The following is a 16,296-nucleotide window of genomic DNA, read 5'->3' as shown; positions in this document are numbered from 1 at the left end:
TTGGCGATTAAAGCTTATAACAACAACTTTATGCGAAATGGAAGTAGTAGCTACAGTTTTGAGGAAAATATGATCCTCCTGTTAATAATTTACCAATGGAGATTTTAGCTTTTAGTGTGACTAATATGCCCCACGTCTATGCCCGGCATATTTTTAGACAATGAATGTTACATTTGTACATGTAACATGACATCATGTAAGAGCTATGAATCAGCTGGTACTACAAGACTTTCAAATATAAGCTGTAAATGAGGCTATCTTCCACAAAACAGTAGCTAATACTTTCTTTCTGCATTGACTTTTACAGTAATTTAGATTCCTCATACAGGCAATCTAAAGTAGGTCCCCCTCCCTCAGACAACACCTGTAGATTCCAACATCGGTACTGTTATATATTGTTGAAATAACTGTACTGGCTATGGTATATAAAATTTGTAACTGGTTCTAATGTACCATTTGTTACTTAGTATTGCTTGCACCTTGTCCCGCACCTTTCACAGAGTTGGAGTGCTGACTATCTGATTTGGCCGGAGGCTCTTCCTGCCGCCACCCCGTAACCCTCCCCCCACCCCCCCAGGACACAGTGTACCCCAGCTGTCTGCATCTAGTGTAAATCATGAATGAGTGCAAACACGTTTCAAATGTCTGTGTGTCTTAACTGAGGTGGGTCGTGGGGACCAGTCTGGTTTACACCTAGAGGGATGTGGAAAACCTCCTAAAAACCACATCCAGGCTCGCTGGCACACCAGCCCTCATCGTTAATCCGTTGGGCAGATTCGATCTGGGGCTGGTGCGTCTACCTGAGCCCAGGAAGCAGCGCATTAGCACTCTCTGCTAACCTGGCGGGTCATACCATTTGTTACTACATCAGTATTATTTCATTTTCTACACTGACTGGCACACCTCATTAAGAAGCCCAACATAATTTTCTGTAGATGGACTTTGTACTGTAGTTTCTAATATTACATGCAGCATGTCTTATGATGTAAGAGTTTCGATCGTCTACTTTTAATAAGATAGCACAAGTGAGAATAACAAATATATGTCAGTGAATATTGCACTAATAGCTTACCTAATATCATTGGTCACCCACAGATCAGACTCAACATCTTTGGTCATGCCACAACAGTTGTGCCTATACTATGATGTGACAGCTTCCCAGTTTTGTCAGCTAAGGGACCTAATCACGTACACTATTGTATTGTCTGTGCCACAAACACACAGAAATATGATGCCTACCTGTCCACATGTACCAGTGATATATCAGAATGTGAAATGAAGCTGGAAGTTTATAGCAGGTAAGTATCTTGGATTAGGAAGTATATGTATTTGCAAGAGCTTGTAGAGAATTGACAGATAAACCAACGTCACCATTTCTGAATGTATTACAGGTGCTTTAAAATCACCCACGGTTGAACTTAGTTTCACAGATGATAAGAACACAGACTACTTGGACCACGTTTCCATTCTCTGATCACATTGAGGCTGTGGGGACTGTGTGTAGCTTATCTGATTTCTGTAACTTTTGAAGACTGCTGTAAATGTATTTTAATATCTGATCACTATTTAAAGATGTGATGTTGCTTAGTACATGATAGGAATTTTGTGAAAAGGTCATTCCAAAGACTTCTAAGAATCAGCATGTACTTATTACAGAACAACTGCAGTTTTATGTAACAACCAGTATAATCATTGATATGTCAGAATCAGTACTGCAAAATAAAAAGCAAATTTCCATGATTTTTCTGTTACTTTTTTAGACAGTCCCTTCTCTGGTTGGGACAAACAGTTGTGAGAGGTACAAATCTCTGTTTGAGAAAATGGAGCAGTATTTTGTAAAATCTACATGAAAAATACACAGTATAAAATATACAGGTGTTTGTGAGTTAGTTAAATGCTGTCTATTACAAACCATACTCAATTCCCCCCATTATGGCTAACATGGGAATAAGTATTGAAAGGAGTGATGATACAGTAGACCTTACAAGGAATCACAAGAAGCTAAAAAGTTGAATATTTCAATATTTACAGGCACTGGATTACTCAAGTGCACGACATCATCCCAAATCTAACATTTGCCATCTATTCAGCAGGAATGGTGAATAAATTCAAAAGTATCGGCACTGGTGCAAATAGACTCTCACCTTTGATTTCTTCTAGATTTCATAAGCAGTGTAACTGGAGTAATAAGAATGGCAACACTGTTGACGGAGCGACAACACTTTACCCTCCACCTCCCGTAACAACCAGAGGTAGCAGCACAGTGGATGAAAGAGAGAGAGAGAGAGAGAGAGAGAGAGAGAGAGAGAGAGAGAGAGAGAGAGAGGGGGGGGGGGGGGGGCAATACTGACCCTACGACTTATCTCGGAAGATAAGTTAAGGAAAGGCAAACCTACATTTCTAGCATTTTTACACTTAGAGAAAGCTTTTGACAATGTTGACTGGAATACTCATTCAAATCCTGAAGGTGGCCGTGGTAAAATACAGGGAGCAAAAGGCTTTTACAATTTGTGCAGAAACCAGATGGCAGTTATAAGAGTCTAAGGGCATGAAAGGGGAGTAGTGGTTGGGAAGGGAGTGAGACAGGGTTGTAACCTATCCCCAATGTTATTCAATCTGTATATTGAGCAAGCAGTAAAGGAAACAAAAGAAAAATTCGGAGTAGGTATTAAAATCCATGGAGAAGATATAAAAACTTTAAGGTTCACAGATGACATTGTAATTCTGTCAGAGACAGCAAAGGACCTGGAAGAGCAGCTGAACGGAATGGACAGTGTCTTGAAAGGATGATTTAAGATTAACGTCAACAAAAGCGAAACAAGGATAATGGAGTTTAGTCGAATAAAATCAGGTGATGCTGAGGGAATTAGACTAGGAAACTTGACACTAAGTGGTAGATGAGTTTTGCTATTTGCGGAGCAAAATAACTGACAATGGTCAAAATAGAGAGGATATAAAATGTAGACTGGCAATGGCAAGGGAAGTGTTTCTGAAGAAGAGAAATTTGTTAACATCGGTACAGATTTAAGTGTCAGGAAGTCTTTTTTCCTGAAAATATTCGTATGGAGTGTAGCCATGTACGGAGGTGAAACATGGACAATAAATAGTTTAGACAAAAAGAGAATAGAAGCCTACGAAATGTGGTGCTACAGAAGAATGCTCAAGATTAGGTGGGTATATCACGTAACTAATGAGGAGGTACTGAATAGAATTGGGGAGAAGAGAAATTTGTGGCACAACCTGACTAGAAGAAGGGATCGGTTGGTAGGACACCTTCTGAGGTATCACAGGATCACTAATTTAGTATTGGAGGGAAGCATGGAGGGTAAAAATCGCAGAAGGATGTAGGTTGCAGTAGTTACTCAGAGATGACGACGGTTGCGTAGGATAGAGCAGTATGGAGAGCTGCATCAAACCAGTCTCTGGACTGAAGACTGCGGCAACAACAACAACAACAACACTTTGAAAGAATAGAAGTAAGTATTTGGAAATACAGACCACTCAGTGCTTTAGTAGTTACTTACTAGAACTATGCACTGCATATGTCCAATGGTATATTATTTCAGCTTACATATGTAATGTGTATGTAGGACAAAAGCTAATACTTACATATCTTTCATCAAGTGCATTAAGTTTCTTTTCAGCATCAAGTAGAACAACACGGAGAAAGTCTCTGTCGCAACGAAGTGAGCTACCAGCCGAAATGATTTCCTTCAGTGAACGGCAGACTATATCACTAGTCTGTCTCGTAACTTGAAGCTTTGCCCATTCTCTTACAACTTCTATGTCTGCTGAATCTGATAATGCGTGCTGAAAATGGACAGAACATTTACATTGCAAAAAATTCAAGTATATAATTACAAATTGATTTGCTTTCTTTCCAGCTACCGTGCTAAATATCTGACACAGCTGCAACATCCCTGGTATAAGGACAGCTGTCACTGCCCACTAAACAGTCTATCGACAACCTTATCAGTAGTATTAGTCAAACAATATTATTGCACCTGAGGGTGACGGCACTGTAGTCAGCTTATCACGAGATCTCACCGTGATATTTCCTGAGGACATGCTGAATCACTTGACAGTATATGCACAACTGTCTTAAATCAATTCACAGTGTGATGCACTTTTCTTAATCACAACTCTAGTTGTTTACTGTAACACCACTGCACGTTTCCGGTAATGCCTACAGGAGGTCAAGTGGAACAATTTCGTGGTCAGGTAGCACAATCCTGTAAAACTACGGTAATTTTAAAAGCTCGCCAGTTACGGTGCCGACCTAAAATATATCGATACTAAATATTACCGACTCTTGTTCTCAAAACTTAATCCACACGCACTACAATCAATCCTGTCGGAGGAACATCCACAACTGAGAATTATACCAGAGGCTGAAAATACTGCCACAGTTGCAAGGTCATTTTATTTACCACACGACCACTTCTTCAGGTGTCGTACTGAAAATAGGAAGTTATAGGAGATAATTTTTACAAGCAGCAAACATAAAAATCCATAAATTTGAAAACATTTATAAATTGTTGGTTGGGCCAGGTGCTGTGAAACCTAAGTCAATGCCAAAGTAACACAAGACAGTACTACGGAAGACTGTCCGGGTAAAGAAATATGCACAGAATACCAGAACACTTACACTCGGTGCAGTGACTCCGAGAGCCACAGTGGCGAGTACAAGATGCCGTGTGCTACCAACGAGTGCACAGCTCGGAGTAGAGCAGGCACGAAGGAGGAAGCAAACTGGTAAACCAGAGTGGCAAAAGTACTGCCATCTATTGGCGGGAAGAAGAACGCGAGACCACTAGCCCGGCCATTCCCAATCTGAATTGGTGATTTACATTAAAAAACATTACACAAAAAATGTTAACAGTGCATTACACACGGTAAAGAAAGATGTCGACCGAGGCAGCACAGAACTGTAGTAAAACTGAGTGGAAGCTGTGACATAAAATTTATGTAACGTATTACCTGCGCCCATCGGAAGCACACCACGTCTTCTACTCGTCCGACACGGCCCTCGGGGTCACAGTACCGAGCGTAAGTGTTCCGGTATTATTTACACATTTCTTTACCCGGGCAGTCTTCCGTAGTGCTGCCCGACGTCACTTTGGCACCGATTTACGTTTCGCGGCACCTAGCCCGACCGCCAGTTTTTAAATTTATGGATTTTTTGTTGTCTTTGTGCGTTTTCCGAGTGTAAAAATTATTTCCAGTCTCTTACTGTTTCCAGTACGACAACTGAAGATGGGCATATTAATAGCTCAAAACTGGTCGTGTGTTAAATAAAAGACTCTTACAACTGTAGCAGTATTTTCAACCACTGGCCACACGCATTAGTCACGACTGACAGTAATAATTGTTCAGTGACACGTTTTTATTATTTTGTATACGATTTCTCCCGTGAATTGGTGCCGACTCAGAAGAGCAGTACACATTAATTATTAATAATACAGGGTTAGCCAAAAGTCTTAACACTTGAAAATTCAATACTTTGCAAAATAACATAGGTAGTGATGTAAAAATTTACACATGCTTGAAATGACATAGGGTTTTATTGAAACCAAAAAGTGTGCAAAATAACCAACAGATAGCACTTTGTACGATACAAAAGCAATAATTAGGTTGCTAGGCAAGCTTTCAGAGGCAGAGGCTGCTCCTATAGGCAGAAGAGCTGAAGGGGAAGGAAGAGAGGCGAAGGAAAAGGACTGGAGAGGTCCAGGAAAAGGCACAGATTTGGGGAAAATCACCCAGAACTGCGTGTCAGGGAAGACTTGACGGACGGGATGGAAAGGAAAGATGCTGTGTTCCATCTGTGTTCTGCCACTGGTTGACGAGTAAATCTTATCTATTCAATTACATTCCATTATCAAAAATTGTTTTCATTGTTATAAAAGCAATACTTAGCACAACAATCAATTTTCAGTAAAGATTATCTTTATAACAAGCACTCAAGATTAATCACATACAGTTTATGTTCCTCACCTATATCTACAGTAATGATATAGGCTGAGGCAGAAACATCAACTTACACGATGTACAGGCAGGATTAATCCCATTTCACTCACTGCCAAGGCACTATTCCAATATTGGAGAGCCTCTGCAATACTGACGCGAGTTTAGAAGTGGAATAGCAATGGGCTGAGGTGTGAACTGGAATTTGTATATGGGAGGGAGATTACAAGAGTATTCACTGCAGCTCTGGTAGCAGCGGCAACTTTGGCATAACATCAGCACGTCTGTGTAGTGAGCAGGAAACCCAGGATTCCAATTTCAGTACAGTACAAATTTTAGTTCATTGCTTTAGCCTGCAGCATTACTGTAAATGCTCAACATGTCCGCTGCTCATCAACAATACCTGTGGTTGATGGACTGTGTCGTGAACAGCCCTGTACAGCATATCAGTAGGCACAACGAGAAATTGCCATCTGATTGTACCACAGCAAGTTACGAGGGCAGTTTGAGAAGTTCTCAGAACGAAATAGAAAAAAAAAGTACTTACATCACTGAAATGTTTGTTATTTTTCAGTGTAGTCTCCTTGTAGGTTAATGCACTGGGTCCAACGATGTTCCATTGCCTTGATCCCATCTCAAAAATGAGTTTCCTACAGGCCTGCAAAACAGTTGCCAATTCCGGCCATCAATTCTTCATTTAAAGTGAAGCTTCATCCACCAAGAAAAAGTTTCAGTTTTTGTAAGATATGGAAGTCCAGTGGAGCTACATCAGGTGAATAAGGCAGGTGTGGCAACAATTAATGCCTTAGTTTGTGTAATTTTGCCATGGTGATGGTACATGTGTGCGGATGCGCATTGTCTTGAGGGAAGATCACTTTCTTCCTTGCTAACTTTCCTCCTCGGTCTTTTTGTTGCAATTTGTCCAGGATGTTAGCATAGTATTCTTCAGTAACTTTTTGCCCAGTGGGGAGATAATCTACAAGTACAAACAGGATCCCTTTTGCTTCCTAGAACACTAATGCCACGACCGGAAGGAGTGGCGGAGAATCGGCACGTTTCCACTGCTTTGACTGCTGTTTTTGTCTCTGAGGTATAGTAGTGCACCCAAGTTTCATCTGTGGTCACAAACCGGTGAAAAAATCCTGTTCGTTTCTCTTCAAACAGGCCAAACATTGTTCTGATATGTCCATTCTCGTGCGTTTTTGATCCAGCGTCAAGAGTCACGGCACCCATCTTGCAGATAATTCTTTCATTTCTAATTCTTCAGTTAAAATACGATATGCCCTTTCAGATGACATCTGGCAAGCGTGAGCAATTTCACACGCTTTGAATCCTCTGTGACCAATTTGTGTGCTTTTGCAATTATTTCTGGAGTAATGACGTCTCGGCTGACCATTGCGCGGATCATCTAAGCACTCCTGACCGAATGTAAATTCATTTGTCCACTTGGCAACTGTTGTATATGAAGAAGCAGAGTCCTCCAGTGTATTCTGGAAATCGGCATCAATGCCTTTGCTTTCATACCTTTCTGTACAAAGTACTTAATAACTGCTCGAATCTCAATTTTTTACTCTTCGCAAATTACTTTGCAGGAACAACAACAGAGCCACATTACCACAACAGTTTTTTCCCCAAGAGTACTGATGTGGCACGTGTTTACAGGCAACAGTCCAATGAATATATGTGATATGTGTTGTAATAGTGCTGAACTCTTGTGGTGATTCCGAAACTTTTCAATCCTCCCTTGTATTACGAGTTGTCATCTTGCATTGAAAGCGTAGCTTGGCATGGAGCCATGAGGAGAGCAGATTTTGTTTCTCACACACTCTGGCTACTGGGACGTGCGAGCCATGTCCTTGACTAAAGCTGCATGCAATACATTCCTCATACCCTCTACGAATCTAAGTAGTACTATTAAATATTAATCTATTTCATACTTTGTATACCAAATTCTATTGATAACACAACCATAGTGTTAAATTTTCAAATCAATAACCTCCATACTTCTGGAGATACAAACTTTTATTTAAAACAAACAGTAACGGCGCTGGCATTGTGAAACTGAATTACGGACCGTAAAGTATTCATCTTTTGTATGAACTGAAACTACAGCCGAGGGGGGATCGAGGGATGGGGGGGGGGGGATCGAGGGATGGGGGGGGGATCGAGGATGGGGGGGGGGGATCGAGGGATGGGGGGGGGATCGAGGGATGGGGGGGGGGGATCGAGGGATGGGGGGGATCGAGGGATGGGGGGGATCGAGGGATGGGGGGGGATCGAGGGATGGGGGGGGAAATCGAGGGATGGGGGGGGGATCGAGGGATGGGGGGGGGGATCGAGGGATGGGGGGGGGGATCGAGGGATGGGGGGGGATCGAGGGATGGGGGGGGATCAAGGGATGGGGGGGGATCGAGGGATGGGGGGGGATCGAGGGATGGGGGGGGATCGAGGGATGGGGGGGATCGAGGGATGGGGGGGGATCGAGGGATGGGGGGGGATCGAGGGATGGGGGGGGGATCGAGGGATGGGGGGGGATCGAGGGATGGGGGGGATCGAAGGATGGGGGGGATCGAGGGATCGAGGGATCGAGGGATGGAGGGATCGAGGGATGGAGGGATCGAGGGATGGAGGGATCGAGGGATGGAGGGATCGAGGGATGGAGGGATCGAGGGATGGCATACATAAGCTGAGAATGTGATATTTCATTAGAACTATGCAAATGTATACACGAGAAAGTTTGTGCAATACGGGAATTTGCAACTTATGTCCGAGTCAGCTTGATTTTGTGAATGGCAGAAACGCAGCCAGAAGGGGTGTTGAGTATAAAGTTTGTTAATTATTTGTTTTGTGGAAAGGGATCATATTTTGTTTTCATTAAATTTTATTTAGTTGCCACCATACAACTGCAATCTGAATGCAACCGAGTTTGCACAGGCCAAACTGAAACGACAATTCAGAGAACAAAATGTTATGAGGGATATCTCTGCTGAGAAGGGGGAGAGGGGGGGGGGGGGGTTGATTTGGGGGAAGGCACCAAATAGCGAGGTCATCAGTCTCATCGGATTAGGAAAGGATGGGGAATGAAGTCGGCCATGCCCTTTCAAAGAAACCACCTCGGCATTTGCCTGAAGCGATTTAGGGAAATCTTGGAAAACCTAAATCAGGATGGCTGGACACAGGATTGAACTGTCGTCCTGCCAAATGCGAGTCCACATTGCAAACCACTATGCTACCTCGGATATCTCTGCCGGAAACATGTCAAATCTCGCCAATGCTGCCTATCAGTCTATCACCAGTGAGGGTGGGAACCTTACTGTTGAAAATGTGAGAGCTGGAGGAAGATTACTGGAGGCGCATCAGTGTGATGAAAATTGCCGTTGACAACACTGTCATTAACACGTGTCCATCCAGCACCACCGAATCTGTCGACTAGCATGGACACAACCATGGACAACTGCAGTGGAAGCAACTAGTTTTGTAAGATTTTAGTTCTACCTACACATTCCTCATTGTTTTTGGAAGTAATACTTATATTGTAGTAATAACTGTTTTCAATTACTCAAACATTAAGGTGATGCTTATTCCATTTCTTTTATAAGCTGCAGCTGTAAGCTGGCTGTCCTATGAGAAGGAGGTGGAGCTTGTCGCAACAGCCAATGTGCTACGAGCCGTATGCGAGCCTCTACTCCCAGCATTCTACAACCGGCAGCCAAGTGAAAGTTTGCGATCAGTAATTGCCTTGGTGTATAAATGCAATTTGTTTTATTTGCTGGGGATACGATCAGGTCTGGTATTATAATCTCCACAAAAAATTGCCACAATCTAGTTCACTTACATGCAATGAAGTCAAGTCATAAAACAGATGCAGGAGTATCACATTCATACTGATAGAACATGTTGTTGAAGTATGCTCTTTTCCTATGAGATTGACAATACATTTCCTATTTCAAAGAACTGCATCTGTAGTGGGATGAATGGAATAATGTGTTGTATATACTGAAGTATTCATTTCAAGACTCTAAACACATTTCTTCTGTTTATAAACAATTTGTTTCTTGTCTGGGAGAAAGTATTAAATTTTGGGGAAAAAAAGCAGTTTCCTAAGATTTAAGATAAATTTAAGGGTTGGGAAGTCTTTCCTTCAGATATTCATATGGTGTGTAGCATTGTGCAGACATGTAATATGGTTTGGACGAGAAGGAAGATTATATGGGCAGATCAAATAACTAATGAACTAAATTGGAGAAACAAGAAATTTATGGCACAACTTGGCTAAAATACCAGATCAGTTGGTAGAACACATCCTGAGGCACGAAGGGATTGTCAATTTTCTAACGGAGGGAAGTGCGAGGGGTAAAAACTGTAGGAGAGAACAAGGGATGACTACAATAAGCAGGTTCAAACGGATGGAGTCCGCATCAGTTATTTAGAAATGAAGATGCTTTCATGTGATAGGCAGCTGTGGAGAGCTGCATCAAACTTATCTTTTGATTAGAGACCACAACCACAACAGCACAAACATTTAAGTAATTTTTTCAGATTTTCAGTGACAGGGTGATAACATGCTCTGTTAACATGACAACTGTCCACATTTCTTTGCGAACTATTCACAAAAAGTAATGAATCTGGGAAGTCTCATAGTACTTACCATAGTATTCTGCACCAGACTTTCAGTGGCCAGTTCAATATTAGATTCATTCTCTTTCAACTGCTTTTTCAGGGCTACGTTGTGAACTTCTGCCTCAATCAGTTCAGCATACAATCCTACATCTGGCGTCGGTTCAGGTGGTGCCGAGATGCGAGACTCCGCGAGTTTTGCGATCACCACCTCCTGTTCTGCTATAAATTTTTCGACCACGGAAGGAGTTTCTGATGGTGAAGACTGCTGCTCCTAGTAACAGAGAGTGTAGTATTATTGTACCGTATTTACTCGAATCTAAGCCGCACCTGAAAAATGAGACTCGAAATAAAGGAAGAAAAAATTTCCCGAATCTAAGCCGCACATGAAATTTGAGACTCGAAATTCAAGGGGAGAGAAAAGTTTTAGGCCGCACCTCCAAATCGAAACAAAGTTGGTCCATTGTAATATGAGACAATTTAGGTCAAACGAATGATGATACAGCTACAGTAGTTTGGTTCGAGTCGTAAGCTTAGCAGTTAAGCTTTACCACGTAGCCATTGCTATGAGTCAGGTGCTCCGTCTGTATTTATACGGATACCCTTCCTTTTTCACGTGCTTCGTCTGGTTTTAATCGATTGCTTATTTTGCTTATTTTGCGTTTTCTTTGTTATAGGTGTTTGCGTCACTCTTAAGATGAAAATGCATTACTGCACTGTGTCATGCATTGTTTGTCGCATTCTAAAAAAAAAAAAAAGAGAGAGAGAGAGAGAGAGAGAGAGAGAGAGAGAGAGAGAGAGAGAGAGAGAGAGAGAGAGAGAGAGAGAGGAGAGAGAGGAATCATCTCATTAGCGAAACAATGGCAAGAGACTGCTATTTGTTGTTACTTACACTGCTGCTTTCTTTGATAATGTTCAACAAGAATCAAATAATAGACTGCGTATGATAGAATATGTTCTGAACGAGAGTTAGGCGAAAATTTTTCTCTGTTTGAAAATCTTTGCGGCCGCTTCTTTATTACATCAAATTCTGCACAGAAATTAGAGTCATCTTAGATTTAAAAATCTAGTCACTTGCCGTGCTTCATTTCTGACTATCACTATTAGACATAAGAATAATACGAATATAAACATGACACGATACGTATGTTCTTCCGCATCTGCTGTTGTCTCACTCTAGTTTCGTAGTTTTAGGCAGACAGGACTTAAATGTGATAGCAGCAAACACGAAAGAATACATGGCAAAATGTTTATATTCATACTATTCTTATGGTGAAGAGAATACTGTATGTGATTCAAATTTCATCAGGTTCCTATTAGCAACCATCTCTTCTCACAGATAGGAAAAAATTCAGAACGTAGAGTTGGCCATATTGACAAACATCCCAAACAGTCTTGCCAGTCAGATTTTCGTAGTATACTGAAATTGTGCTACATTCGAAGATGAACAATACGGAATTTGTATTTACTTCGTTGGATAATGTATGAAAATGCAGTGGTCGAAACTCGCGGCGGAGAAAAAAAGCTCGTCTTCCACTATTTTTTTTTATTTATTTACTGACGCAGAGGTTTTGGCGCCAGTATTTATCTTTGTGCCTACAAAGCATGCCTGCAAAGCGCTACATATATTCGACGGCAGAAGTTAGTTGTGGCGGCACGTACCAACATTTTTCATAACTTCCACTTGCTTTGCACTCGATTCTAAGCCGCAGGCGGTTTTTAGGATTACAAAAACCGGAAAAAAAGTGCGGCTTAGATTCGAGTAAATACGGTAATTTCACAGGATTATTAGTACGACAAGAGAGAATTTTCTTCTTATGTTACCAATTGCTCGGTTCACTTATATATAACAATGTACCAACAGAACTACGAGGGCCCTTTTACACGAGCGGTCGCCATAACTTCGGCTATCTTAACACACTTCCTGTCCGACCAAAACTCCCAGCTTGTCACACATTACTGCTATAGCAGTTGAAATTTCAGTAATATTGATAGTTCTGATGTGAATGCCATAAATGAAATGTTACCTGTGTTCTGCCTCAGTTAATTTGTAGTTAAATTAGGAATGAGTTGAAAGGGTATAAGAACCATAATACAATTACCTGAGATCCCCTTTTGCTTTGCTAAGGTTAGCTTACCTTCTTCACAAAACATTGTAATATTCATTGAATATTGCAGCAGGAAACACTTCTTTTACTACATTTCAGTCCATAAACATTAACATTGTTCACATTAAATGACCAGTCTTTCCAATTTATGGGCTAGACACAATGTATCTTCTGCTTTCCTTTTTTGTTGCGAGCTTCAGGGTTCTCTGGGGCAGTGCTGTCTCTGAGAAGTGGTGAATCTCCACAGAGTGCTGTATTGTGGTAACCAGTTGCTTGTGGAAACAAGATGTCCGTCCTCCCGATTTCATGCACATTTAAACAAATTCTCTACTTCTCACTTATTACCCACTTAGCAAAATTCCTATGTGCTGATGACGATCACTCACTGGAAACATAGCAGTTGTATAAGTACTGTATGTCACTGGAATTTGGCTGCAATAATTACACATCTGTTTGAAACTGACTGACAATATTTCATTCAAAATAATTTCTATTGCTGTTTATACATTTCTCCCACCTCTCCAGCAGGCTATGAATGCCATGCAAAAAAAAAAAAAAAAAAAAAAAAAAAACCAACAACAACAACAACAACAACAACAGTAGTTCTTTCGAAAAGAACCAGTCAGTGAGACATTTTCATACATTTTCATATGAATTTAAGCGTTGTTCAGTAAAAGCGTGTCCCAGTGATGCAAATAGATGATAATAGGACGAAGCCAAGTCTGAAAACTAAGCAGCATGCCCTAGTATTTCTCAACTGAATGCCTGGGTCATTTCCCTGACCCATTTTTCTGTGAGATGGGGTGTTATCACGGAGCAATACGACTTGTATTTTTCCCTATTTTGGTCATTTTTTACTTAATTCTCGAATTAAATAGATCATTTATTGTTGGCAGTGATCAGTGTGATTGGCTTCACCAGATTTTAGCAGCTCATAATAGATGACATTCTTCTGGTCCTACCAAACAGAGTATCGTCTTTTTCCAAAGCAATTTGGTCTCACACTGGATGTCTATGGTTTGCCTGGATTCACATTTGATTTACAACACTTAGTATTCTCAAAATTATCCATTTTTCATCACCTGTCGCTATTTGATGGAGAAACGACTTTCTTTTTATCTGGTGAGTAGTATTTCCCAAGTGGTCTTTTGATCTGCTTTCCGTATTTCTTTCAGTTCATGCTGAACCAATTTTCCCACTTTCTGCATCCTTCGCATAGCTTTCAACCAAAAAGAAATGGCTTTTTGAGTTCCATTCAATTGTTCTGGGGGTTCCTGTTGAGTTTGAGTATCACTGCCCATCATCCTCACCCACTCCCCATTATCTTCAAAACCTGCAATTGGTTGTCTTCTAACTTTTTTGGTGGTTTCCCACACTCTTTTCTCACATCAAAAAAATGAATCTTGTCCGTAACTCTTAGTTTGTAAGCAAAAAACTTGACAAGTTTACAGGTTTGAAACAGATACCGATGTACGGAACTTGGATTCGTGTGCACTGACATTCGTCATCAGCCGTTTCAGGAAGCAGATGGAGCTGCAGACGCGGTCTCACAGGCCCTACACTGATGACTAACACTATCTATAGGGGAATTCCTGTTTCATACTTCTACATCTGGTACAGGTAGTAAGTTATCACTTTTATGAAGTGATATGTTATAATAAGAAAAACATCATTAGCTTTGTCCAGTTACACTGAACTATTTTACTGACAACCTGCATTGACTCATAAATAGTCCTGTCTATGCATGGGGAGGAAACAACATTTTGGGGCACTGCTTTTTAAGACAACTGCTACACAACTGATTATTTTAACACAAAAAATTACAGTTGTCCTTATCCTACAGATTGTCTTCAACACCGTAGTGGTTTACTAGACGCGGTCCTGTTTGAGGTGGGATGCCGTTTTCTTCCTAGCGAGTCGAGGTGTGTTAAACTTCGACGCACACCATACCACTGCACAACTGGTATTTTTCCACATTAAGAGACAGTTGTCCAGAGGAGAAAGAGACAGTACGTGAAATGAAGGAAACATCAAGACTAAATGGGGATCTGTCCCATATCTTTGCATGTGAAGCAAGGAACTTACCCACAGAGCCACACCACTTGTGTGTCTAAACAAGCATTTCTCTCTTACAACTTAAATAGCATTCTCTGAGAAAATTCTCCCCGTGACAGAACTCAAAATACCAGTACAGAATGCACTAGCTCTTGCTCCACATCCACTGGCTTGCTCGAATGACTGCATGCTCCACCTGCTGCAGCCTATCCTCTACTTTCTCACTGCCTTATATTGTTTATCTGTTCTTAGTCTAGACAGCACAGAGTGAATTATTTATAGTAGTAGTAGTAGTAGTGGTAGTAGTAGTAGTAGTAGTAGTTGTTGTTGTTGTTGTTGTTGGTTGTTGTCTTCAGTCCTGATACTGGTTTGATGCAGCTCTCCATGCTACTCTATCCTGTGCAAGCAGCTTCGTCTCCCAGTACGTACTGCAACCTACATCCCTATGAATCTGCTAAGTGTATTCATCTCTTGGTCTCCCTCTAAGATTTTTACCCTTCACGCTGCCCTCCAAAGCTAAATTTATGGTCCCCTGATGCCTCAGAACATGTCCTACCAACCAGTCCCCCCTCCTTGTCAAGTTGTGCCACAAACTCCTCTTCTCCGCAATTCTATTCAGTATCTCCTCATTAGTTGTGTGATCTACCCGTCTAATTATCAGCATTCTTCTGTAGCACCACATTTCGAAAGCTTCTATTCTCTTCTTGTCCAAACTATTTATCATCCACGTTTCACTTCCATACACAGCTACACTCCATACAAATACTTTCAGAAACGACTTCCTGACATTTAAATCTATACTTGATGTTAACAAATTTCTCTTCTTCAGAAACGCTTTCCTTCCCATTGCCAGTCTACATGTTATATCCCCTCTACTTCGACCATCATCGGTTATTTTGCTCCCCAAATAGCAAAATTCCTTTACTACTTTGTGTGTCTTACTTCCTAATCTAATACCCTCAGCATCAACTGATTTAATTCGACTACATTCCATAATCCTCGTTTTGCTTTTATTGATGTTCATCTTATATCCTCCCTTCAAGACACCGCCCATTCCGTTCAACTGCTCTTGCTGTCTCTGACAATTACAATGTCATCGGCGAACCTCAAACTTTTTAATTCTTCTCCATGGATTTAAATACCTACTCCGATTTTTTCTTTTGTTTCCTTTACAGCTTGCTCAATATACAGATTGAATAGCATCAGGGAGAGGCTACAACCCTGTCTCACCCCCTTCCCAACCACTGCTTCCCTTTCATGTCCCTCGACTCTTATAACTGCCATCTGATTTCTGTAGAAATTGTAAATAGCCTTTCACTCCCTGTATTTCACCCCTGCCGCCTTCAGAATTTGAAAGAGTATTCCAGTCAACATTGTCAAAAGCTTTCTCTAAGTCCACAAATGCTAGAAACTTATGTTTGTCTTTCCGTAATCTTTCTTCTAACATAAGTCACAAACATATGGCTCACTATTTTAGACGAACAGTGGGTAGCAGGTAGGTTTTTTAAATTAAAATATAGAACATAGGTACGTTTGAACATTTTATTTCGGT

The 16,296-nt window shown here is 41.1% G+C and overlaps 1 protein-coding gene across 1 annotated transcript in view; it reads right to left on the bottom strand.

Annotated features, from left to right (window-relative positions):
- LOC126143133 (disks large homolog 5-like) overlaps nt 1-16,296 on the bottom strand; it is an 86,252-nt gene that overhangs the window by 27,282 nt on the left and 42,674 nt on the right. The window contains exons 5-6 of the mRNA XM_049915342.1: nt 10,613-10,855; nt 3,610-3,810 (exon numbers count right to left, since the gene is read on the bottom strand). Coding sequence (XP_049771299.1) covers nt 3,610-3,810; nt 10,613-10,855 — 444 coding nt within the window. The remainder of the gene's footprint in view (nt 1-3,609; nt 3,811-10,612; nt 10,856-16,296) is intronic.

Source organism: Schistocerca cancellata, unplaced genomic scaffold (assembly GCF_023864275.1).
Source record: "Schistocerca cancellata isolate TAMUIC-IGC-003103 unplaced genomic scaffold, iqSchCanc2.1 HiC_scaffold_782, whole genome shotgun sequence".
Lineage (NCBI taxonomy): Eukaryota > Metazoa > Arthropoda > Insecta > Orthoptera > Acrididae > Schistocerca > Schistocerca cancellata.
The sequence above is the reverse complement of the archived record's forward strand: the minus strand, read 5'-3'. Positions and strand labels throughout refer to the sequence as shown.